This window comes from Eumetopias jubatus, unplaced genomic scaffold (genome assembly GCF_037043125.1).
Source record: "Eumetopias jubatus isolate StellerSeaLion01/CBP00866 unplaced genomic scaffold, mEumJub1_p1.0 scaffold_1, whole genome shotgun sequence".
In the NCBI taxonomy this organism is placed as follows: domain Eukaryota; kingdom Metazoa; phylum Chordata; class Mammalia; order Carnivora; family Otariidae; genus Eumetopias; species Eumetopias jubatus.
Genome location: NW_028274807.1, coordinates 178,555,322 through 178,581,204, shown reverse-complemented (window position 1 = coordinate 178,581,204; position 25,883 = coordinate 178,555,322). Strand labels below are relative to the sequence as shown.

Here is a 25,883-nt window from a genome sequence, read left to right as displayed (position 1 = left end):
ATGTCATTGTTCTAATTAGCATTTCCCTGATTACATCTGATGTAAAGTATCTTCTCATATGTTTATTTGCCATCTTTGGTGAGGTGTCTGTTAAGGTCTTTGGCCCATTTTTTGATAGGATTTTTTTTTTTTTTATTGTTGAGTGTTAAGCATTCTTTGCATATTTTGGGTAAGAGTCCATGATCTAGTTTGCCTATTCCAAGTATTTTCTTCCAGTCTATAGCTTGTCTTCTAATTCTCTTGAGATTGTCTTTCACAGTGCGTAAGTTTTTTATTATAATAATGAAGTCCAATTTATCAATTATTTCTTTCATGGATTGTGCCTTTGGTGTTGTATCCAAAAAGTCATTGTCATATACAGGGTCATCTAGGTTTTCTCCTATGTTATCTTCTAGGAGTTTCATTATTTTGCATTTTACATTTAGGTTTATGAACATTTTGAGTTAGCTTTTTTGAAGGTTGTAAGGTTTAGGTATAGTTTTTTTGTTTTTTGTTTTTGCCTGTGGATGTCCTATTGTTCCAGCACTGTTTGTGAAAAAGACTATCTCTGCTCCATTGTATTGTCTTTGCTCTCTTGCCAAATAGCAGTTGACTATACTCATCAGGATCTACTTCTGGGCTCTCTATTCTGTTCCATTGGTCTGTTGTCTATTCTTTTACCAATACCACAATGTCTTGATTACCATAGCTTTAGAATAAGTCTCGAAGCCAGGTAGCATCAGTCTTCCAATTCTTTTCTTTTCCTTCAAAGTTATACTGGCTATTCTGAGTCTTTTGTTACTCCATATAAACTCTAGAATCAGTTTGGCAAGATCCACAAAATAACTTGCTGATATTCTGATTGGGATTGAGTTTAATCTATAGATAAAATCGGGAAGAACTGTCATGTTGACGATATTGAGTCTTCCTGTACGTGAACGTGGAATCTCTCCATATTTCTAGTTCTTTCTTTCATCTAATTCAGTAGTTTTCCTTATATAGATCTTGCACATATTTTGTTAGATTTATACTTAAGTATTCTTAAGTATTTCAGTTGGGGGGGTTCTATTATAAACAGTATTGTGTTTATAGATTTCAAATTCCAGTTGTTCAATGCTGGCCTATAGGAAAGTGATTGACTTTTGTATATTAACCTTGTATCTTACAACATTGCTATAATTGCTTTTTAGTTCCAGGAGCTTTTTTAGTTCCATTCTTTTGAATTTTCTACATAGACAATTTTGTTATCTGTAAGAAAAAAAAAGCCATTTCATTTTCCCCTTCCAAATCTGTATACCTGTATTTTCTTTTCTTGTTTTACTGAAAAAGCTAGGACTTCCTGTGTGATGTTGAAAGGAATGTTAAGAGGGAACATCCTTGCCTTGTTCCCGATTGTAGGAAAACTTCTCATCATTAAGTATGATGTTACTTATAACAACTGTTGATGTTCTTTATCAAGTTGAGGAAGTTCCTTTTATTTCTAGTTTTCTGAGAGTTTTTCTCATGAATGGGTGTTGAATTTTTTTCTGCATTTCTTGACACGCTCATGTGATTTTTCTTTTATATCCTGTTGATGTGATGGATTACATTAGTTGATTCTTGAATGTTGAACAGCCACGCACACCTGGAATAAATCTCACTTTTCGTAGTGTATAAATCTTCCTATACATTGTTGGATTTGATTTTCTAATTTTTTAGGATTTTTGAATCCATATTCATGAGAGATATTGGACTATAGTTCTCTTGTATGTCTTTGTCTGACTCTGGTATTAGGGTAATGCTAGCCTCATAGAATAAGGAAGCATTCCTCCTGCTTCTGTTTTCTGGAAGAATTTATAGACAACTGGTATAATTTCTTCCTTCATTGTTTGAGTTCACTCATGAACCCATCTGGGTCTGATGTTTTCTATTTTAGAAGTTAATTAATTAATGATTCAATTTCTTTAATAACTGTAGGCCTATTCAGATCATCTATTTCTTCTTCTATGAGTTGTGACAGATTGTGTATTCTAAGGAATTTGTTCATCAAATTGTGGGCATAGAGTTGTTCATGGTATTCTTTTATTATCCTTTAAATCATCCATGGAAACTGTAGTGTTGCCCTCTCTTTCATTTTTGATATGAGTCATTTGTGTCTCCTCTTTGTCTTAATCTGGCTAGCAGTTTATCTATTTTATTGGTCTTTCCAAAGATCCAGCTTTTGGTTTTGTTGATTTTCTCTATTGATTTCTTGTTTTCAATTTCATTGATTTCTGCTCTAATTTTTATTATTTCTTTTCTTTAGCTTACTTTGGATATAATTTATTCTTTTTCTAGTTTCCTAAGGTGGAAGCTTAGGTTATTGGTTTTAAACCTTTCTCTCTTCTAATATATGCACCAAATGGTATAAATTTGCCTTGAAGCACTGCTTTCCCTGAATCCCACAAATTTTGATAAGCCGTATTTCCATTTTCATTTAATTTAAATTTTTTTAAGTTTCTCTTGTGATTTCTTCTTTCACCCAAGTGCTTTGTAAAAGTGTATTGTTTAATTTCTAAATATTTTAGAGTTTTTCAGCTATCTTTTGTTATTGATTTTTAGTTTAATTCCATTGTGTTCTGAGAACATGCACTGAATAATTTATATTCTTTTAAATTTGTTAATGTGTGTTTTACAGTTCAGACTGTGGTCTATCTTGGTGAATGCTCCATGTGAGCTTGAGAAGAACATATATTCTGTTTTTGTTGGATGATGCAGTCTGTGGATGTCAATTATATTCGGTGTATCAAATGTGCTATGTTTTTAACAATTTTCTTGCCTGATGAAGCTCTCCATTTCTGGTAGGCTGCCAATAAAGTCTCCAACTATAACAGTGGATTCACTTATTTCTTGTGACAGTGCTATAAATTTTTGCCTCACGTATTTTGACATTCCTTTTTTAGATGCATACACATTAAGGATTGTTATGTCTTCTCAGAAAATTGACCTCTTTATCAATATGTAATTCCCTTCTTTACCCCTGATAATTTTCTTTTTCTGAACTCTGCTTCTTTGGAAATTAAAGTAGCTACTCCAGCTTTCTTTTTTTTTTTTTTTTTATTAACATATAATGTATTATTTGTTTCAGGGGTAGAGGTCTGTGATTCATCAGTCTGACACAATTCACAGCACTCACCACAGTACCTACCCTCCCCAATGTCCATCACCCAGCCACCATATCCCTCCTACCTCCCACCCCCTCCACTCCAGGAACCCTCAGTTTGTTTCCTGAGATTAAGAGTCTCTTATGGTTTGTCTCCCTCTCTGGTTTTTTCTTGTTTCATTTTTCCCTCCCTTCCCCTATGATCCTCTGTCTTGTTTCTCAAATTCCTCATATCAGTGAGATCATATGATACTTGTCTTTCTCTGACTGACTTATTTTGCTTAGCATAATACCCTCTAGTTCCATCCACGTCGTTGCAAATGGCAAGATTTCGTGTTTTTGATGGCTGCATAATATTCCATTGTGTATATATGCCACACCTTTATCCATTCATCTGTTGATGGACATCTAGGCTCTTTCCGTAGTTTGGCTATTGGGGACATTTCCAGCTTTCTTTTGATTAGCGTTAGCATGGTATAACTTTTTACACCCCTTTGCTTTCCCATTTTTTTACTTTTAATTTGTATATGTCTTTATACTTAAAGTAGGTTCCTTACATCTGACATATAGTTGGGTCTTGTTTTTAGAGTCACACTGAAAATCTCTTTTATTTGGTGTATTTAGACAATTGATACTTACAGCAGTTAAAGATATAGGTGGATAAAATTTATTCTGTTACTAATTTTGATTTGTTGCCTTTTTCTTTGTTCCTATTTATTCTCTTCCACTCTTTTGTTTCTTGTGGTTCTAGTTAAGCATATTACATAATTTAGTTTTCCCTCCTTTCTTAGTATAAGAATTATACTTCTTTTAAAAAATATTTTTAGTGGTTGCCCTATGATTTGCAATACACATTTACTGCTAATCCAAGTCCTCTCTTAAATAGCACTATACTGCTTCATAGATAGTGCAAGTACCTTATAATAAAATATTCCTGATGTCCTCCTCCCATCCCTTGTATTATGGCTGTCATTCATTTCATTTATCCATACCTCTAAGCATCTGACATATTATTGCTATTATTTTAAACAGACTGTTTTTTTAGGTCAGTTAAGAATAAGAAAAGTATTTTACCTTATTCCTTCTCTGATGCTCCTCCTTTCTTCATGTAGATCTGATTTTTTTCTTACCTGTATCATTTTCCTTCTCCCTGAAGAAACTCTTTTAACATTTCTTTCAGGGCAGATCCACTGGCAACAAATTCTCCCAATTTTTGTTTTTCTGAGAAGGTCTATTTCTCCTTCACCTTTGAAAGATAATTTATGAGGTTATAGAATTCTAGATTGGTAAATTTGTTTTCTCAAAGCTTTATGTATTACACTTACTCTTTTCTTGCCTGCATGGTTTTGCAGAAGTTGGATATAATTCTTATCTATACTTAAAGTATTTTTTAATATCTGACCTTTTTCAAGACTTTTTCTTTATCTTTGACTTTATGGAGCTTGAATATGACAACCCTAGGTGTAGTCTTTTGGAATTTTATCTTGCATAGTGTTCTCTGAGCTTCCACTCTCTGTGGTTTGCTTTCTGACATTAAGGAGAAAATTCTCACTCATTATCGCTTCAAAAATTTCTTCTGCTTCTTTCTTTCTTTTTTATCCTTCTGGTATTCCCACTATATGTATGTTGCACCTTTTGTAGATACCCCACATGTCTTGGTTATTCTGTTCCTTTTCTTCAGTCTTTTTTTCTCTTTTTCAGTTTTAGAAGTCTTTATTGACATGTTTGTAAGCTCAGAAACTCTTTCCACAGCTGCGTCTAGTCTATAATGGGCACATCAAAGGCATTCTTCATTTCTGTTACAGAATGGTCACCTGATTTAAAACAAAGTCATTGGGAATTCACTGAGGAAAAGATGGGTTTTTTTTTTCAACAAATGGGTCAATTAAATATCCATATAGAAAAATATAATCCTGATCTTTACCTTCTATTTTACACACACACACACACACACACACACACACAGACTAACCCAAAATGGATTGTAGATTTACATGTGGAAACTAAAACAATAAAGTGTCTAGAACTGTGCTATCTGATATAGCAGCAACTAACTTCATATGGCTATTTAAATAAAATTTTAAAAAATTCAGTTCCTCATATTAGCCACATTTTAAGGGCTCAATAGCCACATGGGGCTACTGGGTACCATTTTGGGCAGTGTAGACATAAAACATTTCCATTATCACATAAAGTTCTATCATACAGCTATATTCTAGAAGAAAATAAAAAAATTTCTTTGTGACCAAGACAAAGATTTGTTAGATAAAACACCAAGCATACTAACCATAAAAGTTTGAAAAGTTGGACTTCATTAAATTGAGAATTTCTATTTATCAAAAGATAGCATTAAAAGCGTGAAAAGCCACACATTGAGTGAAGTTATTTGCAAAATGTGTATCTGACAAAAGACCTATATTAATAATATATAAAGGACTCCCGCAAATCAATAAGAAGAAGCCAGATGCCCTACCCCCCAAATAGGTAAAAGAGCCACTTCATAAAAGAAGATATCCAAATGGTCAATAAATATATCAAAGGTGCTCAAGAGAAATGAGAATTCAAACTGTAACACAGTACTCTAGACACCCACCAGCATAGCTAAGATTAAACTAACACACAAGATCAAGTATAGATGGAGATTTGGAGTAAGTTGGAGTTCTATTGGGAGTGTAAATTGGTACAACCATTTTCAGAAGCCATTTGGCAGCATCTAAAACTAAATATATGCCAACTGTATGACCCAGAAATTCCACTTTTGGATATATAGCCAAAAGAGATGTATGTTTATGTCCAGCAAAAGATTTGTATAAAAATGCTCATAATAGCTGCAAATAATTTCATTATCTCAATAGTGAAATGGATTAAAAATAATAACCTATATTATGTTATATTAATATAATGGAATATTACCCAGCAAACAAACAGATGTACAAACAAACTTACTGATACATGGAAAAACATGAATTGATTTCACAGACAATATGTTGAATGGGAGTACCTGTCAGATGGCTCTGTTTATATAAAGTTTCAAAAAGCAGACAAAATTAATCTATGATTTAGAAATTAAAGCAGTTACTATCCTTGAATATAACTACTGGGAGAGGCCATAGGGAGTCTTCTGAGATGTTAGAAATGTTCTATATGTTGGTTTTTGTGGTATATCTAGCTATACAATTAAGAACTATATATGCTACTGTTCATAAATAATTCCAATTAAAAACATATAGACATATAAATTTGAATGTGTATCTGTGTGTGTACCCATATGTTTATGTATGTGTATACAGTTTATGGGAAGGGTTCTGCAGGAAACAAAATGGGCATATAATAATGGGAGGGACAATATCTCCTTAAAGAGGGTGGCCAGAAAAGGCTTTTCTAAGGAGGTGGCTTTAAGCTGAGATCTAAATCTTGAAGTATTTTCCCGAGCATAGAATCAGCAAAAGGAAACACAAATGCAAAGACACTGAAGCAAGTAAGACCCAGGAATGGTAGAGGCCCTGATGGAAAGCCAGTGGGGCTGGAACAAGCTCCAGGATGGATGCAGTCAGGGGCCACATCATCTTAGAGTTAGATGCTATGGTAAGGAGTTCAGACTTATTTAAAGAACCATGAAAAAGGGGCACCTTGGTGGCTCAGTCAATTAAGCCTCCAGCTTTTGACCTCAGCTCAGGTCTTGACCTCAAGCCCTGCATTAAGCTCCGTACTGGGTGGAGCCTAAAAAAAAAAAAGAACCATGAAGAATCACTGAATCACTGAAGAGTTTTAAGCAGGGGAGAAATAAGACTCGATTTAGGTTTGTTTGTTTGTTTAAATCAACCTGGCTTAAAAATTGGAAGAAGGCCTGGGAAGAAGCAAGGAGATTAATTAGAAGGTAATTGCTATTGCGTGTAGGCCATAGAACAGCCACATCATATAATGGGAGTGGGGGGTGGGCCGTGAGATGGGCATAATTTATATGCAATACAATAGAAATGAGGCTATTAAGAATTTAGCAAGCTTTGGCCTTGTCAAGCAATCATGATTGGCAATTCAGAAGGAGAGAATTGGACAGATGCCAATCATGTTTGGGAAGTAGCTTTAACAGAATTCGCTAATTCTCTGGATATGGGAGGTGAGAAAGGCAGCCTTCTAAAATGGCTCCCAATAATCCTGGACTTCTGGTATTCCAGCCCTTGTGTAATCCTTTCCTCTTGAGTGTGAATGAGATGTAATGACTTGCTTCTAACTAAAAGAACAAGATAAAGTGACAGAATGTCACTTCTGAAATTAGGTTATAAAAAAAATTAGGTTACTTTTTTTGTATTGTTGCATCCTCTCTCTGACTCTTCTTACAGGCTTATGCTGATAGAGATGGCCACCTGGCGAGGAACTGGGGGCATCCCTGGTCAACAGGCAGCAAGGCACAGAGACTCTTAATCCAATGACCTGAAGGAAACTGCATTCTTCCAGCAGTCATGTAAATGAGGTTGGAAGTGGATCCTTCCCCATTTGAGTCTTCAGATGAGATCACAGCACTGGACCAACAATTTATTACAGCCCTGTGAGAGCCTGGGAAGCAGAGGACCCAGCTAAGCTGTTCTGAAATGTTCACAGAAGTGATGAGATTGTATGTGGATTATCTTAAGCCACCAAATTTTTGAGTAGTTTGTTATGCATAACAGATAATAATAACTAAAAATCGATAACAGATAACTAATGCAAGAGGTGAGGAAAATAGGGAAGTCAAGGATGATTCCCACCTAATTTCTGGCTTGAGCAACTAAGTGTCTAGAGATACCAAAACTCCAGAAGGAGAAATAGATTTCAGGGATGAAGGGGGGGAGCATATAAACAAGCATTTTGGGTTATTAAACATCCAAGTGAGAAACTGGGTGATCCATAGATATGGTATCTAGAACCCCTTTTCCAGGGTGTCAGAAGTTGTATTTTTCCACCAATCAGAGCAGTGAAATCCAAAACTTGGGTTTGGATTCAGGTGAAGGAGGTAAGTCAGTGGAGTTTAAGAAAATGAAGTTCTCTGTTTGGTCAAGCCTAACTGTCCCAAGCTCCATTTGGGTGTTTGAGGCTAAAACCCTCAGGTACTACTACTTCAGTGTTACTGTGCCTTATTTTACCCTTGTTGCACGTGTCCTCCTTGAGGAAGAGGAAAGGTGGCAAGACAGAGTTTGGGAATTTCTGTTTCACTGGGCCACAGAGCAACATGATGGTGGTCATTTCTAAACCTGAAAGGCCTAAGCGCCAAGTCTTAGCATAGCTCAGCATTTCTCAACAGGAACCCCATGTTGGCACTTGGCCCAGGATGATTCTTGTCATGCTAGAATGTCCTAAGCACTGTAAGAGGTTTGGTGTACGTCAATAGACCTGCCAGTCATTGTGACAACACAAAACATCCTTCTCACAATTCCAGATACCTCCTACTGCGATGGTACCTTATCCTCGTTGAAAACCAATGGACTGTTTGTGCTCACTTGACTGCAACATTTCTCAGTCCACGCTTTGACCTTGCACCCTGCCATTTCCGTGTGCCTGCTTGGCAAGAGGTTCCAGGGTATTAAACATTCTCATTCCTAGAATTTTAAATACAATGGGTTCCCAAATAATTAAACTATAATGTTAATATAAGAATGATTTGGAATATAATTGAATTTTAAGATGATTTATAAGTCAACATGCAATCTGGTGGAAACTCAGAGACACTGTTCTAACTAGTCTTCTTTGTGCTGTGGCCATGCTGAAAAAGCTAGTTAGTAGAACGCTGACTGTCAGTTCATAGTGAATAATAACAGCGTGTGTCCTAATGCTTCAGATTTGTGACTAGAGATGCCCTGAAAGAATACTTTGAAAATTCAGAACCTTGATCTGGTGATTGTAGCTGTTAGGGTCTCAGAAGACTCTATTCCTACAATGGGTGGTAAAGTTGTTACTCTAGCTCAAATCTACATCAGAAAGGAAAAAAAAACCTTTGCATTTATGTATTTCTGATAAGCTACGTTTTATTGTACTGATTATCACAGAGCTTTTATTGCACACCTATTGTGAGCCAGGCACTGTTCTAGTTTCTTTGAATGCATTTTTTTTTTAATTTAATGCCCACAACAATGCCTCCGTGGAGAGCAGTATTATCATTCCCATTTTGCATGTAAGGACATGAAGTCTCAAATTGTGCAACTTGCTCAGGATCACTAAGCCAGTAGGGGACAGAGTCAGAGTTTAAACCCAGACTTTGAAATGTATCCTGTAACTTCTTTAGGCTACGTGGATCTGGCGTGATTTTGTCCAACAGATATCCACCAGGCGCCAGGCCCTGCACTGGGAAAACGGAACAGAGATGCTCTTGCCTGATTGGATGTATAGACGGATGCACGCGTTTGTGGAAAGATGGATAAAAATAAACGATGGGGAAAATGCACAGAATAATGAGCTGAAGAGCGGGTGGAATAGGAGGGTAAGTGAATGAGTGACCGAATGAAGAAGTCACCGAGGAAACGGAATGGTATGGGAGGGCATGAATGAACGGATGAACAGGTGGATGGAAGGATGATGCATCAATGAGGAAACGGATTTGAGGCTGCACTCCCTGAAGCCAAAGCGCCAGGCTCCGGGCGGCTGGCGGGTGGGCAGACGGGCGGCTACTCCATACAGTACGGTAGGCGCGGGCCGCTCCTCCTCGAGCCCGGCTCGCGCCTCCTCCCCGCCCGCCCCCTCCTCCTCCTTCTCCTCCTCCTCCGTCGCCCGCCCGCCGGCAGTGCGGACCCCAGTCCCCGGCGGGCGGGCGGAGGAGGCGGCCGCCCGCGCTGTTGCGCTCGCCTCGCCGCCGCCGCCCGGCGAGCCGCGATGCGCAGAGGGGCCGCGCCGCCCCGGGGCCGCCGCCGCCGCGCCGCACCATGAAGCTCCGCAGCAAGGCGGCGGCGCTGCTCCTGCTCGCGCTGGCCGCGCTGCTGCTCGCGCTGCTGTCCCTGCGCGCCGGCCGCGCCGAGCCCCCCGCGCCGCCCGCGCGCCCCGCGTCCGCCCCGCAGCGCCACCCCGCGCCGGCCCCCGAGCGCCTCCCGGGCCCGGGTGTCTTCCCGGGAGCCCGCCCGCGCGCTCGGCGGCGCCGGCCCCCGCGTCCGCGCCCCCGAGCCGGCCGCCGGGGCGCCGCGAGCCTGGAGAAGTTGGCGAGGTGAGTCGTGGCAGCCCCAGAATCCCTTCTGGGGACCCGTGTCTCGCTCCCTCCGCCCGGGCCAAGTCCAGGGGAGGCTTTGGGCTGGAGGGACAGACTCCAAGTTCACCCGCTGGCTGCCCAGTTGTGTTTTTTTGCCCCGCTAGAGCTGAAGAACCACCTTTGTGGAGTCCCGTTGACAGCGCAGTACTGATAATCATGTACATTTTTGAAAAGAGAAGTGCCAGGGAGGGTGGTTTATATATTACATTTTTTTTCAGTCAGGGTAAGACGTTTGTTTGCGTTCTTGCAAACATGCGCCCTTTGTTTACTTTTTCAAAAGCCATCACGATGCAAGAATGTTTTATCTAATTCTCATGTTTCACAGGAGAATTTTTACCAAAAACTTAGATGGGATTGAGTTGGAAAAGTTAGATGTTTACCAAAGACTAGCTGTCTCTCCTTGAACGTTAAATCGCCCTGTGCTTAGAACAGAAGGGGCACTCGACCTAGGTTTATTAAAAAAAAAAAAAAAGTTTTCTTCCTGGAAGGAGCGATGCGTGGCACGGAAAAGACAGAGTGACGATTTCCCTGTCCCTCATTCTGTTTCACACTCAAGTACGGTCAAAGCGTCTTACAAGGAAAACATCTTAACCTTTGACATGGTGTTTGATACTCTTTCTCTGCTCCGAGCTTAAGCCGCCGCAGCTTTTCATCAGAGCGTTTTATCTTTGTCGTTAGGGTTGCTGGACCGCCCTCAGGTTAGGGATTTGCGTTCATTTCCTTTGTCGCGGAGAGCTTTTTAACAGTCCCCTGGCCTTGCCGCGGGTCGGTTTCCTCTGCCCTCGGGAGCTGGTGATGTTTGTAACTGCTCTTGCTGCGTCTGCATGTGCTGGGCTCCTTCATTCCTTGAAAAGAGTTGAAGAATTCTTTTTGGCCCTAATGACTAAATCTGTTTTGGCGCTTTTACTGTAGCTAAGAGAAAAGACACGAAACCTCGAGAAGTAGCTGTGTCAGCTTTAGGTTCTCTTCTGCCTCATAATAAATGTACAGATGGGTACTCACAAGTTTGAGAGGGGAAAAAAAAACCCAGTGATCTATAGAGTCACTTTTAAGTACTTAGAACAATTTACAAGCTCTTGTGAATATATACATACTTTAAAATCAGGATATTTCTGTTAGGAGCTGGGGTTTCTTATAATGTGTTATCCTAAGGTGTAACTGCAACTTTACTAGGATTTGTAAGTGGAAGGGACAGCTCGTAAGACAGTGACAACTGACACCATTTAATGTAGCTAACCTTTCGCCAGGCATCCGGCTAACAGCAGTCCACAAAAGTAGTCCTTGTTAACACTTCCTGTACATATATTCACCATGTCATCTGGACCATAGCCCTATGATAGTGGTTCCCAAATGAGCAGCAACAGTGTCACCTGAGGCTTCGTTTGAAATGCAGATTCTCAGGCCCCGCCCCCGCCCCACGAAATCAGAATCTGTGGGGGTGAGGTCAGTGATCTGTGTTCTAGCAAGCCCTCCCATTGTTTCTAACACACAACTAGCGTTTGAGCGCCTGCTCTGTGAAGTATGCACTAATTATTATTCCCATTTCCCAGTTAAGGAAAATAATGCACAAGGTTTAGCCATTTGTCCAGGGTTCATAGATCACTTGTGGTAGATAAGGGTAAACATTCAGGGGGTCTGGGCCCGGTCGACTCTTACCTGCTATGCTGATGTCATAACACTAACTAGTCTTGCCTGCATTTCATGGTTTTTCTGAGATTTTTCTAAAGAAACAAATTTTTACAACGGTCTCATTCTTCAAGGTGTTGGGAACATGGGGCAGCATCTTCTTGTCTCTATCTGAACAAATTGGCTCTGACTAGGAAGAGATCATGAGCAGAATCCAAATGGATGTTTTAGTGAAGGACTATTTCCATGAGCAACAGTACCTCCTGAAGCCATTTTTCTTTTGAACATATCTCTTATATTATGGAAGTCATGGCCAACACCATAGGAATATAAAGCAAAATTGTAAAAACTCAGAAAAGGGCGAACAACAAAAAAGCCACAGGAAGTCTCAAGCTCAGATGCATAAAGATGAAAGTCTAGTGTCCTCTGGAGAAGTTGACATTTTCTGGTACTTAATAATTTTTTTTTTTTTTACTACCTGGACAGAAATGGCGGCAGAAGATTCTGAGACAATGAGGGAGCAGGAGGGAAGATCTCTGTGTGGACTCCTTTATTGCTCTTCTAATCCTGCTTGGGTTAAATTTTTGTGGTTTAGGAGGAATTTTATTTTAGGGAGGGAAAAGAAAGCCTCGTGTTTTCAGAAATCGGGTGCTTTAATCTCGTTACGTGGCTAGAATCCAGAAGAGATGAAGGGTACGTGATCTCATTTTTCGGGCCCGGGGAGGAGTCTGCAGCAAGCGTGGAGTTGGATGGGATACAGTCCACCACCTGCTGACCATCCGTGGCCCGGACTGCCTTGCCTCCCCCCGGGTACTGCTGTAAGTGAAGTCTTGCCACGTCAGTGCAGGAAACATAGCGCTCTCCTTCCACATCTTGTTTTCATTTCAGAGAAGTTTCCAGGGACTTGCCTAGTTAGCAGACAGACCCTACAATTTTATAACTAGTCATTTGTATGCAATCTGTCCTGTGGTGGCCTCTCCTCTCTATAAATATAAAACCCAGAGGTAAGGTCTGAGCTTTTAGGTTAGGGGTGGGATCTGGAAACGGACACCACAATCTAAGTGTCCGTTCCAAGTGCACAAGAGAAATGAAATCTTTCTTTTATTTTTGGTTTATTGGTGATTTATACCTGGCTGACTTCCAGAGAGAATTTGAGATGACTTTCAGTAAAAAACATATATAATAAGACCATTGAAATCATCCTAAAAAAGGAAAAGTCATAAAGGGGAGGAGGAAATAAGCACTGTTTGTCAAAAACTGAGCCACTATTGTTATGAGGATTAAGTATTAAATTTAGCTCTAAGCTTCCTGGCAGCCATGTCAAAAAGGGAATCGTGGTAGGCTGCCTTATTTTCACTGAATGATAAGAGGAAAAGTTGATCAAGAGGGAATGATTTCGTTTTCATGGAAATGAATTCTAAAAAGAATTTTACTGGAGAGTAAACTTTAAGCGCCTGTCTCTCCAACTTGCTTCTGAAAACTCTTCTTTGAGCCTATGTGTGGAAAGGCAGTTGAATATAACTGCTAATCAGTGCAATGTAGAAAAGAATTTGGCATCTGGAGGCCAGAAAATTGGGTTCTAATCCCAAGCCATTTCACCTTAATTTCTTCATCTATAAACTGAGCAAATCAATCCAAAAATTTTCCAAGATCTCTTCCAGCTTTGACATTTGATGATCCTGTGATGAGATCATCCAGTTTAGCTGTAAAATCCCAACAATGACTATTGCTTAGCCCTTTGTGCTGTCTCTTGCAAAATCGGTTTCTCATTTATTGGCTGTAGCCTAGAACTTTTACTGATTACTCAATCCCAACCTTCTCCTGAATTTTATTCTTTTTCTTTTTGCATTCGCCTGGGTATTGCTGTTTTTTCTTGAAATATGGTTTCTAAGGGAGACTTAGGCTACCTCTGAGCTCTGTGGAGGTCCTCTGCCATTTTATTCCACAGTCATTCAGCAAATGTTTATTGCACATATATTCTGGACCAGGCACTCATTGTACAGTGGTGAAAGGAGTTGTTGCCCTCCCAGAATTTGGGAGAGGTGGGGGTGGGGAGACAATAGAGAAACACGTTTACACTTGGCAGCCTACCCAGCTGTTCCAATGAGAGGAAGCGTGTTTACTCACTCATCAAGAGACACCATTTCCTGCAGTTCCCTTTGGTATCTGAGATAAGTCTTCTCAGAGGGTTCAAGCCTGAATAAAGGTCTCACTTAAGAGGGATGGTATTATATAGCAAAATGCCAACTCTGCAGTGATCCTATAATTAACTGGTAGACCTAGAGCACATTAAAGGTCTCCAGAACTTAGGTACCATCTCTGATATTATGTACTCTGAGTCTTGATTCTATTCACATTCATTTTTGTTGATGGGTCCATCGTTCTGTCTTTTATTGATCAGCAAGTCATATTGGCTCTATGTCAAAATATATCCCTGGGTGCCTGGGTGGCGCAGTCAGTTAAGCACCTGACTCTTGGTTTCAGCTCAGTTCATGATCTCAGTCTCTTTAGATCAAGCCCCACGTCGGGCTCCCTGCTCAGCAAGGAATCTGCTTGAGATTCTCTCTCACTCTCTTCCTCCTGCTCGTGCTCTCTCTAAAATAAATAAGTAAATCTTTAAAAATAAAAGTATATATATCTCCCCACTTCCATGCTTACCGCTGTCTCCTAAACACCACCTTTTTCACGTGAATCCCCACAGTAGCACAAGATCTGGTTTGCATGCCTCCACCCTAGCGCCCTCTACAGTCCATTTCCCATACAGCTGCTGGAATGATGTGAACTCTGTAGACCACACTGGGTCTTTGTTGGTGAAAGCCTCCAGTGAGGGACTTCCCATCACGAGAAGAAAATTCAGTTTCTTAGTCTGGCCTTCAAGCTTTGACCGCAACTCCGTTTAGCTCTCTGACCTTGTCTCCTACCACTGTGCTTCAGCTGCACTAGCCTTCAAGTATGTTGAACTCATTCCTACCTCAGCACTTTTTACTTGTTCCTTGTGCTAGAATGTTCTTTGCTCACATCCTTGCGTGGCTAGTACCCTTACTTCTTTCAGGACTATGCTTTCAGGTTTTCTTCTCAAAAGGGTCCTCCCAGCTGCTCTAGAAAAAAGGACCTTCCTCATCATTCTCTACTCCCTTACCGTGGTTAGTGCTTTTTATTTTTTTAGTAGCACCGGTTTATTATATGAACATTGCATTTTATTTGCTCCTCTCCTCCAATGTGTACTTCATGTCTTAATCATCACTGTACCACTGGCACCTAGAACAGAGATGGTCTCATAGTAGGTACCCAATACATATTTGTCAAATCTAGTGAATGAATACAGCTCCCACCTCGTGCCAGCAATATGCAAAAATTTTACTTATATGATTAAATTACATATTTAACAATGTTCAAAATAATCTCATAGTGAAGAACAATAAGAAGAATAGTGAGGCTCTTTAATTGTAACATTCTTAAAAGAGAGGGTATTTTTTTCTTTTTAATAAATATTACTTTTTAGAACAGTTTGGGATTTTTAGAAAAACTGAGAAAGTAGTACAGAGTTTCCCTATACCCAGCACCCAGTTTCCTCCGTTATTAAAATCTTACATTAGTTTGAGACATTTGTTATAATTAATGAACTAATAGTATAATTATTAATTTATAGTTTATTTACATTTCCTTAGTTTTTACAGAATGTCCCTTTTCTATTCCAGGATCCTAGCCATGGTAGCACATGATATTTCCTTTTTTTTTTTTTTAAGATTTTATTTATTTGAGAGAGACAGGGAGAGAGCACGAGGGGGATGAGGGGCAGAGGGAGAAGCAGGCTCTCTGCTGAGCAGGGAGCCTAACTCAGGGCTTGATTCTGGGACCCTGGGATCATGACTTGAGCCAAAGGCAGACGCTTAACTGACTGAACCACCCAAGTGCCCCGCACGTGGATATTTAGATGTCACATCTCCTTAGGCTCTTCTTGGCTGTGGCAGTTTCTCGAACTTTCCTTGTTTTTGATGACCGTGGCTGGTCAGATATTTTGTAGGATGCCCTACCATTGGAATGTGTCTGATGCTTTTCTCCTGATAGTACTAAGTTGTGGGTTATTTGGAAGAAAGCCCAGTGTGGCAAAGTGCCATTTTCATCATATCATATCAAATATATATGCTATTGACATGATTTATGACTGCTTTGGTCACCTGGAAGAGGTAGAGTTTGTTCAGGTTTTTCTACTGACAACTTGTTCCGCTCCCTTCCATGCTATATACTTTATTATTTTTTTTTAGATTTGTTTATTTTAGAGAGAGAGAGTCTCAAGCAGACTCCATGCTGAGCGCAGAACCTGATGCGGGGCTCGATCTCACAACCCTGAGATCATGACCTGAGCGGAAACCAAGAGTCGGTTGCTTAACCAACTGCAGCACCCAGGTGCCTCCATACTATAAACTTTAGAAGGAAGTCACTGCCCAGCCCACACCTAAGGAGTGGGCAGGGATGCTCTCCTTCCAGTGGAGACAGTGGAGTATCTATGTAAATTATTTGAAATTCTCCTGCATGGGAGATTTGATTCTTCTTCGTTTGTTGATGTATTCAGTCATTATATCAGTATGGACCTACGGATCTATATTTATTTTATACTTTGAGTTACAATCCTGTATGACTATCAAATTGCTGGAATTGTTTCTTTATTGGCCGTTAGGAGCTCTTACAGTTGGCTTTTATTTTTCTTTGACATACTCTGATCAATGTGTTTTTGTTTTTTGTTTTCATGTCTAGTTTTTTGAGCACTTCCTTACTCTCTGGCCCTACAGGATGCTCCAGGCTCATCTTCTATATTTTCTGCTTCGTTTTTTGAATCAGCCATTTCTTCAAGGAGCCCTGATTCCTCTTACTGGAGAATGGTATTAGAAACCAAGATTTGGGTACGAGGCGTGCTTGTTGCTACTGGGATCTCATTTCTTTTAGATCCTCGCAGCTGACAGAGCAAAACATGTATGTGTTTATACTAACTGGCATATTTACACATATAATATTTCCATATGTAATCATCTCTCTCTCTGTTAAACTAAACATTACTACCTGGACCATTTTAGATTCCTTGCCTTACTTGTTGGGGAGAGAGCATGTTTTTGTTTTCCCAAATCCCAGTTTTCTCCCATCTCATTGGCTTTCATTGGTTTAAATGCCTGTGGTATGGGGGAGGAACTGGGAAGAAGAGGAGGGGTATTTTCTAAAAGTGACAAATAAATAAGATCAGACATCAAAAAAAAAGAAAGAAAGAAAGAAAGATTGACTGACGTTAAACCAAGAAAGGCCCAGCCCGCAGTTAGAGATGAGACCATGGCCGTCACACCACCTGGGGAAAGGTGAGGTGGTGGGTGTCGTGAGTGGCTCCTGATCTCTGTTGCTCCCAGCCTGCTGCAGTCTGTGGGTGGACCGCACCTCCAGGAGATGGTGTAAGCCAGGCATGTTCGTCCCCCCGCTCCACCCTTCATGGTGTAGGCTGTGTGCATGCAGAACTAAAATATTCAATACTGTCATTTCTCTGGCAACAGGTGCTACCTGACCCACATTGCCGAATCAGCCAGAAGGGAAGGACATATTTTATATTATTGGGCAAAAGATTCTGTATCCTAGATATGGTCATGGAAATAAATGGTCGCAATTACTACTGTGATTTTTAGAGGACCAGCTTTAGGAGGAAGCCATCACTGTCAGCAGAAGAATAGAGAAAGTAGGAGAATTTGGATCCTTGAGGACATACTGAGCCCAAGAATCAACAAATCCTGACACCTGCCCTGTCTTGGGCCCTCCGGTTACATGCATTGGAGTTGAGGTGTCTGGTATTTTTCTCCAAAATTATCTTACCCAAAGATACCGCACCCTGGAACAGCCATTATGTGCCCTTAACCTTGTCCCAGGTGGCAGAGGATTCAAGATAGGTTCTTGGGCCAAATTAGACCCTTTCTTAGGGATTTAAAAATTGGATTGGAGACAGTTAAAGGGCAAACTGTTTCTAGTGGCTAAGATTAAGGTATGAAATTCAGGATTGACTGCCAGTTGGCTGCCCCATGTGGAGGAGCTGGACTGCGTTGAGAGTATATGAACCCAATGTGAGAAGCAACATAAAGCCACTGGCGGGCGGTGGCGGGGGGGGGAGGGTGAGGTGGGGGGAGGCAAGTCCTGACGCTCCTAAGGCCAGCTTCTGCCCTTTGCTGGCTGTGCTGTTTCATCCCTTTCCTAGAATCCATGAACCGAGTTTCTTTCACTTACCACCAAGGAGTTCTGACTAATTTGGGTATGTGGCACCTGCTTTTAACACCTTCACTAAGTTGAGTAAATAGTAGCTATATTGACACTAATCCCCCTACTAACTCACAGGTGAGATTCTTTGGAGGAAAATTTGAAAACAGATTTGTTTTCTTTGGAAATACTTCTCATGTTATCTCACTGTGAGAAAATAAAAGACAAAATATTGTATGTTATATATATATTTACCACCATTTAAAATATTTTTTTGAAAACAAGAAAATAAGAGACTTTTGTGGAAGATGGAATTCATTTTGTGTTCTTTTCCAAATCGTCCCCAGCACTTGATTTATTTCAGATTCTGAAATTCTGAAAATTGCCCTCGGAAAGAGGAATTTCTTGACTTGATACCTTTATTGGGACTCAGTGATTTTGTGTCAGCAAGGAGTGACTTTGGTATATTTGAAGGTGATGTTTTCATGTTTGCCCATGCTCCCTCCCCTTAACCTCTTTTAGCAACACGATGGACTGGAATAGTCTAGTAGAAATTCATCATTGGTACAATTTAGAATCCAAGCTTTATGTAAGGAAGAGACAGTGGAGAAAACGTCATCCAAAACGTGACCCCTTTTCATGAGGGAGGAAACTAAGGTCCAAAGAGATAAAATAATAATAATGTACGTAAAGCACCTAGCGCAGGGCTAGCTCATGGTGGTCACTCAGCAAATGATTCACTGTTCCGAGTCCTGTTCTTGTCCACTGTTGTTTATCAGTTAGGAACTGAATCGTGACAGGCCCAGCTAACGAGCTGAATTAGTCCTCCTCAGTAAATCATGGCTTTCTCATAAGCTCAATGATAATATGAAATAACACAGGTAAAATCCTGGCACAGAATGTAGCATGCCAGAAACTCTCAGCAGACGTGAGCTGGGACTCAGATGCAGATTAGGGCAGGCTTTTCTTGGATTATAACTTGAGGAAGTCAAAACTCAGCTTCCATATATGATAACTAATATACCAACCTCAGTGTTCTGATCCTCAGTAAAAGCTAAAGGAGTAGATGAGGGAGGACCGTTGACTGCCTGTCAGGGACTTGCACTATGGTTCTGGAGAGTGTCAAGCCTGGAATTGTGGCTTTCTCTAGCTCTGATGTCTACTCGAGGGCGGATAGCTATGGTTTCCCAGCTCAGAAAAGGAGAGGGTGGGCAAAGAGTTCACGGGAATTAGGAAGTGTTCTCAGGGAACCCAAATGCAGAATTTTGTCCACAGACACTGCTATTTGGGGGTCTGCATCTTTGGTTGAGCTTGAAGATGCTCTGCATTTTCCTCCTCCTCGTTTTGTGAGAATTACAAGGACCTCAGTTGTCTGACTGCCAGCCTTCAAGTAAGGAGCTTTGGTGTTCAGGTATCAGATTTTTACCCCTCAGGGAGAATGCATTGTTAGAAACTGCTTTTAGAAGAAACACAAGAGAAGTTGGAAACATATTGGGAATTGGCATTTTAGAAGAAACATTTAGTTTAAAAAAATGTAGAAAAACTTCAAATCTGGCTTGCAGTAAGATAGAATACTGACTAAAGTACCATGCTTTTTGCTGCTCTGCCTGCCTGTTTTTGTCAAGGAATTAAAATATTTAGAGAAAAATGAAGGCTTCTGGTACATTTCAGGTTAGCATATAATAATAATGATGGTGGTGGTAACAACTGATACTTAATGATAACAAAATATGTCATGATACAGGGCATCTGGGTGGCTCGGTTGGTTAAGTGTCTGCCTTCAGCTCAGGTCATGATCGCAGACTCCTGGGATCAAGCCCTGTGTCAGGCTCCCTGCTCAGTGGGGGAGTCTATTTCTCCCTCTCCCTCGTCTCCTCCCATCCCTGACTTGTACTCTCTCTCTCAAATAAATAAAATCTTTTTAAAAAATTAAGCCACAATACTGTATGAAGCGCTTCCCCATATTATTTCATTTCTTCCCTAACAACCTAAGAGAAAGGTACTATTATTGGATAGGTCAGAACACTTTCAGTTGCAAGAGAAAGAGTCTTAGCTCATCAGCTTATACCACTTAGTCATAAAAGGCAATTTACTGGCTCATAAACCTGGAAAGTGCAAAAGAGATAAGGATTCCATCACAGGTGTATCCCAGATTTCTAGCTGTCTTGCCTCCACCTTCCATCTCTGCTGCCTTCTGTGTGGGCCACACCCTCACGTGGGTGTTCTCCACATGAGAGTTCCAACAGATCTGGGCTTGCCTTCTCCATCTTCAGTCACTGCTAAAGGAAAATCTTCATCCAACAAGAGTGCCAGGGCTACCTCTGTTGGCCTGACGTGGATCACATCCATATCCGATCGCTAATGGCCACACGTGGGGAAAGGATGATTCAGGCCTTCCAAACCTCATGGACTGAGAACAGAAGAGGAATGGTTTCCCCAAAAGAAAATTGAGGTGTTCTTACCAGAAACTCTTGGAAATGGATGCTGGTAAGAAACACCAAAACCAAAAGCAGATAGCCACTATAATCAGTGCACCCATTTTACAGATGGGAAAACTGAGGGTCAGAAGTGGTTAAAGCATTTGCCCAAGATGGGGCAGCCGAGAGGCAGACCTAGAATTTGAAGCCAGGTCCATGTGCTTTGAGAGCCAAATTGCTTACCACCATCCTGTACTGGGGAACAAATCTTGAAATTTGAACTCTCTGATTGCTTTCTATAATCCCTTTGAAGAGGATCCTTTAATTAAATCTTTTTCATCTGTGAAGATTTTTCATATTTGTAAGGGGAAATGGGTTATAAAAATTACTCCTTTAAAACAAGTTTTTTATATATTTACATATTTACAGATACACATCCACATACATTGGGTGTAACTCTGGAAGATTATACCCATTATACTAAAATGTTAACAGTGGTTATGGAATTGGAATTATGGTACCCACCTTTGGCTTGTCTGTATTTTAAATTTTTTTCTATGAGGAATGTATGCATTACTTGTATAATTTATAAAAATAAAGTATATAAATTATCATAAAAATTAAAAATCTCTTATTGCCTGAGGCCTTGGAGGATGGAAATTAGTTGGAGAGACCATTTTTCTTCTCCTTCAGTTGCTCTTTCATGCTCTTTTTTGGGGCAATGAGCTAGAAGTGTCCACTTGCAGAATATGCAACCCTCATTCTTTTCCTTCATATGTCACCAGCCACTTAGTTCAAACTAGCACTGCTGGTTCATATTTTACAATCTCAATAACATCTTAATTTGAAAAGAAGAGAGAGATGGAGAAATAGAATCTCCTGTGTGTCAGGAACAATCATTAGGGGAACAAATGAAAAGAGAATTAGTCCAGGAAGCATCACAGAGTTAGAGGGAGAGGAGTATATATAAATACACTTGTGCATGGTGTCAGCTAACAGTGAATGCATGGATTATGAAGGTGCAGTTGGTAAAGGTGTGCACTGAGAGTCATGCCCAGGGAGGCTGCGAGTGCGGGGGGGCGGGGGGCGGGGGGGGTGGAGGGGTGCTAAAATCCAGTCCAGGGTTCAGATCACTGAGCTTCGAGCCCTGAGTACAGATACAGGGTTTATCTGCCCGGAGCAGGCTCCTTTTCTGAATCACTTGTGTGTGGCCCCAAACAGAGCATAATGATTAAAAGCGTGGGCTCTTAAGTCCAGCTCCCTGAGTTTGAATCCTTGCACTACCACTTACTAATCATAAAGCAGGTGTGTATGTCCAATAATGTCTCAAAGCAGACACGCGTACAGATAGACACATAGACAAGATTGCTCACTTCAGGCTTGGAACACCTACTACGTATTAGACCTAGACTTTGTTTAGGAACACAGCCATGTTTTTTAAACATCATGATCCAAACTAAAAATATGCTATTCATAATTGAATGCACTTATCAAATAATTGTGTTATGCACTGTCCCCCCCCAGCAGATTTTTGGCACTGTGTTGACACTATTCATATAATACCATGGCTTCAAGGCAAACGTCAGCTTCTTTGCCTATCTTGGAAGATTAATGGTACTTGATTTAACTCCAAACCATGGGTCATTAAAAGTGATTTAACTGTTAGCACAGTCCTTAGCGTCATGTCTGGGTTTCTAAAGTGAAGGCTCTACTCACAACTCCTGCAGGGAAATTTTTTGTCAGGGGACGAATGTGTGCCCAGACCTGTGGTTTGCAGGGAACTTTATTCGTGCCTCTCGCTGCCAGTGCGTAGCATGGATCTAATTACCCATTACCAGACTCGCCTTCTAGAGGCTGAAGCAAGGTGTTTCTGTTTCTAAACAGCTACTCTGGCCTCATCAGCAGGCCTTCTGCAGGCTCCAATAGCTATGGTTTCATCTGGTAGGATTCCACGTGGGAGGGAATCCATTCTTCCACCAGATGAAAGGATTCAATTTCTCAAGATTCATCTTCTACCATTTTTCCCCCAAATATTTCTATATTTCCTTCCCTGTTAAAACGAGTTACCAACAACACTGTTTTAGACTCTGTTTTAAAGAACAGGGATTTTCTGTTAAGCCTCCATTGCCTGCCCGTATCACAGCATCAGGTTTACCTGAGGTAATTACCTTGTCAGTTACGGAGACGCCCCGGTAAGAGGTAGCAGGAGACTGCAGAAAAGAGGGTCTGAGGAGAACCAGTTACTCACTTTAATAATTTAGTGTGTTTTGCAGTAATAGGCCACAAAGTAAATAGCACTACACGTAAGAGCCGTATTTCATTATTTATTCACTCCAGAAATTGAAGTTTAATTAAGTCGCACTCTTGAGACTTTTAAGCGATGAGGAGATGCATCGTCCTGGACGGTGTGGGGCTGGTAAAGCTGCTTCTCCCTCTGAGCCTCCAATGAATATCATCTTGAATTTGCACAGGCAGGGCTTGAGCCAGGACACTTGAGACAACGTTTTCCAAAAGGCAGTCAATCCCACATCAGAGCCATCATTCTTACGATATGGCCACTGCCAGTGCTAACTTGAAACATTAAAAAAAAAATCTTTGTTAAACATAAGTGTATTTATTTATTTAATCATAGCTGATTGCAATACAATCCAAATACCTTTTCAAGGTGTACAATACAGTGGTTTTTAGTTTATTCGCAGAGTTGTACAACCATCACCACACCGAATTTCAGAATATTTTCACCACCTGAAAGAAAGAAACCCTGTGCCCATTAAGCCGTCACTCCACATTTGCCCCCTTCCCCAGTCCCTGGTAACCACTAATCTGCTTTATGTCTCTCTGGGTTTTCCTATTGTGGACTTTTCCTTTTTTTTTTTTTTAGATTTTATTTATTTATTTGAGAGTGAGAGAGAACATGAGAGGGGAGAGGGTCAGAGGGAGAGGCAGACTCCCCGCCGAGCAGGGAGCCCGATGTGGGACTTGATCCCTGGACTCCGGGATCATTACCTGAGCTGAAGGCAGTCGCCCAACCACTGAGCCACCCAGGCGCCCCTTGTGGACTTTTCCTATCTATGGAATCAGAAATATGTGATCTTCTGTATTTTCACAAGGTTCACAATTCACTGTGTTTAAGGTTCATAGATGTTGTAACATGCATCAGCGCTTCATTCCTTTAATGGATGAATGATTTTTCATTTTATGAGTATGCCACCTTTTATTTATCCATTCATCAGTTGGGGGACATTTGGGTTAGACTCTGGCTATTGTGAATAATGCTGCTATGAACGTTTGCATATAAGTTAATGTGCGGACATAGGTTTTCATTTCTCTTGCGTAGATACGTAGGAGTGGAATTGCTGGGTCCCGTGGTAGTTCTCTGTTTAACCTGAACTGTGGAACTGTTTTCCAAAGTGGCTGCACTCTTTTACAGTCCCACCAGCAACGTGTGAGGGTTCTAATTTCTCCACATTCTAAGTATATTTATTTTAGGGGAAACTTTCAATCACTGCCACAAATTGTCGGTGGTAACATAAATAGAAGATAATCCTCGAATCAGACACTAAGAAGATGAAACAATGTTGGTCATTTCTGAGTTGGCTGTTGAAGGTTCTGTATCTGAGATCTGCTGTCTTTTTAGTTGAAAGGGAGGATCAGGTAACATTAGAAAGGTGTCCAAGACATGTTAGCACCAAGTTGAGACTTTCTTACTGACATTGTTGAGAAAGAACTGGGAATGGAATGGCTTTCTCACTCAGAGGCTCAAAGTGATTTGATGCGGTGTCTTAATGATAATTGCAGCTGAGACATCACCCTCTGGAACACACAGAATTTGGAGGCACGGATCCCGTATGCAAGCCTGTCTCATCATGTTTCAGCAGTCAGCTCCATGGTTACGTCATGCAAGTAACTTGGAGGTGGCAGGGGTCATGTTTGTTGTTTTGGGGGTTTTGTTTTTTCTCACGGTATGTGTTTTCTAATAACTCTTGGGTAAATTTGAGAAATTATCAAGGTTACTACATTCTTGGTAAGATAATAGCTATTCACCCAGGAATGTCATTTCTGGGAATGTAGTCGAAGGCCAAAAGAAAAGAAGAAAAAAAATCTGTTGGCTCACAGTTTAGTACCAGACTTTTTTTTTTTTTTAATATGACAGAATAGTTGGAAACAACCAACAAAAGGGCAATGCTAATAAGCTCTGGTGTTTTCGTTGGATGGACTAGTAGTTAGCCAGTTACAATGATGCGGCTATGAAGACTTAAAAAGTAACAAGAAAAGTAAAAGAATCAGATGAAAAATGTGGAATATGAGGTTGTAAGGTACACTATTAGTACAGCTGTAAAACTATGTATTCAATGGAATATAGACCAGGACATAACATGCAAAGAAAGTTTTATAGGGCAAGATTTTTTTTCCAGTTACCAACATTAATATTTCAATATATATGTTTTATACATATATATGTATATATTTTTTAGAAAGAGAGAGAGCATGTGCATGCAGGGGCAGAGGGAGAGGGAGAGAGAGAATCTCAAGCAGGCTCCACGCCCAGCTCGGAGCCCAAGATGGAGCTCAGTCACATGACCCTGAGATCACGACCTGAGCCGAAATCAAGTCAGACGCTTAAATGACTGAGCCACCCAGGCGCCCCTGTTTTATTTTTTTAATTAGGAGAGTACATTATATATTTTATTCTGATCTTTTTCTAAAGATAGAGATTTTGTTTGTTTACGTTGCCTTAGATTGGTGGTATATAATGTGTCCTTGATATAAATTACATTGAAAGAACTTATAATCACCAGCTGAGGTAAGTGTTTGGAAGGAAATAAGCAGAGACCATGACAAAGCATAAAAGGGAGGGTGCTCCTTCGATGAGGTGGTCAGGGAAGCTCATTCTCCTGTTCAAAAGAGAAGGTGTCCATGCAAAGGGAAGAATATTCCAGGCAGAGGACACAGTAAAAGTCCAGGACGTGAGCGCAGCACTGGGTGTCTCAGGTAGAAAGAAGGAAAGGTGGTGGGTGCAGAAGTCCCCAAACTGAAGAATCAGGAGGCAGGGAGCATCTTCTAAACAGTGGTTGAAGTCCTGGAGAGGGCTGGGAGGAATTCTGTGAGCAAGGAGCTGAGCTCTTCATTGAGTTAAGAGCACTCTTGGGAAGCTGAGAGGGGGTACCAACAAAGAAGATAGAATAGTTTTCATCCACAGATGTCACTATGAAGACACATCCCATGTCTAGGTGTGGCAGTGAAGAACGAGGAGGACACCAGCCCAGCTACTGTCCCGAGGCTCCTGGGGGAGGGGAGGAAGAGCAGCTTC

The 25,883-nt window shown here is 40.7% G+C and overlaps 1 protein-coding gene across 1 annotated transcript in view; it reads left to right on the top strand.

Annotated features, from left to right (window-relative positions):
- The first annotated feature begins 9,990 nt into the window (after positions 1–9,990).
- Positions 9,991–25,883, top strand: part of GXYLT2 (glucoside xylosyltransferase 2) — a 95,278-nt gene continuing 79,385 nt past the window's right edge. The window contains exon 1 of the mRNA XM_088021845.1: positions 9,991–10,265. Coding sequence (XP_087877971.1) covers positions 9,991–10,265 — 275 coding nt within the window. The remainder of the gene's footprint in view (positions 10,266–25,883) is intronic.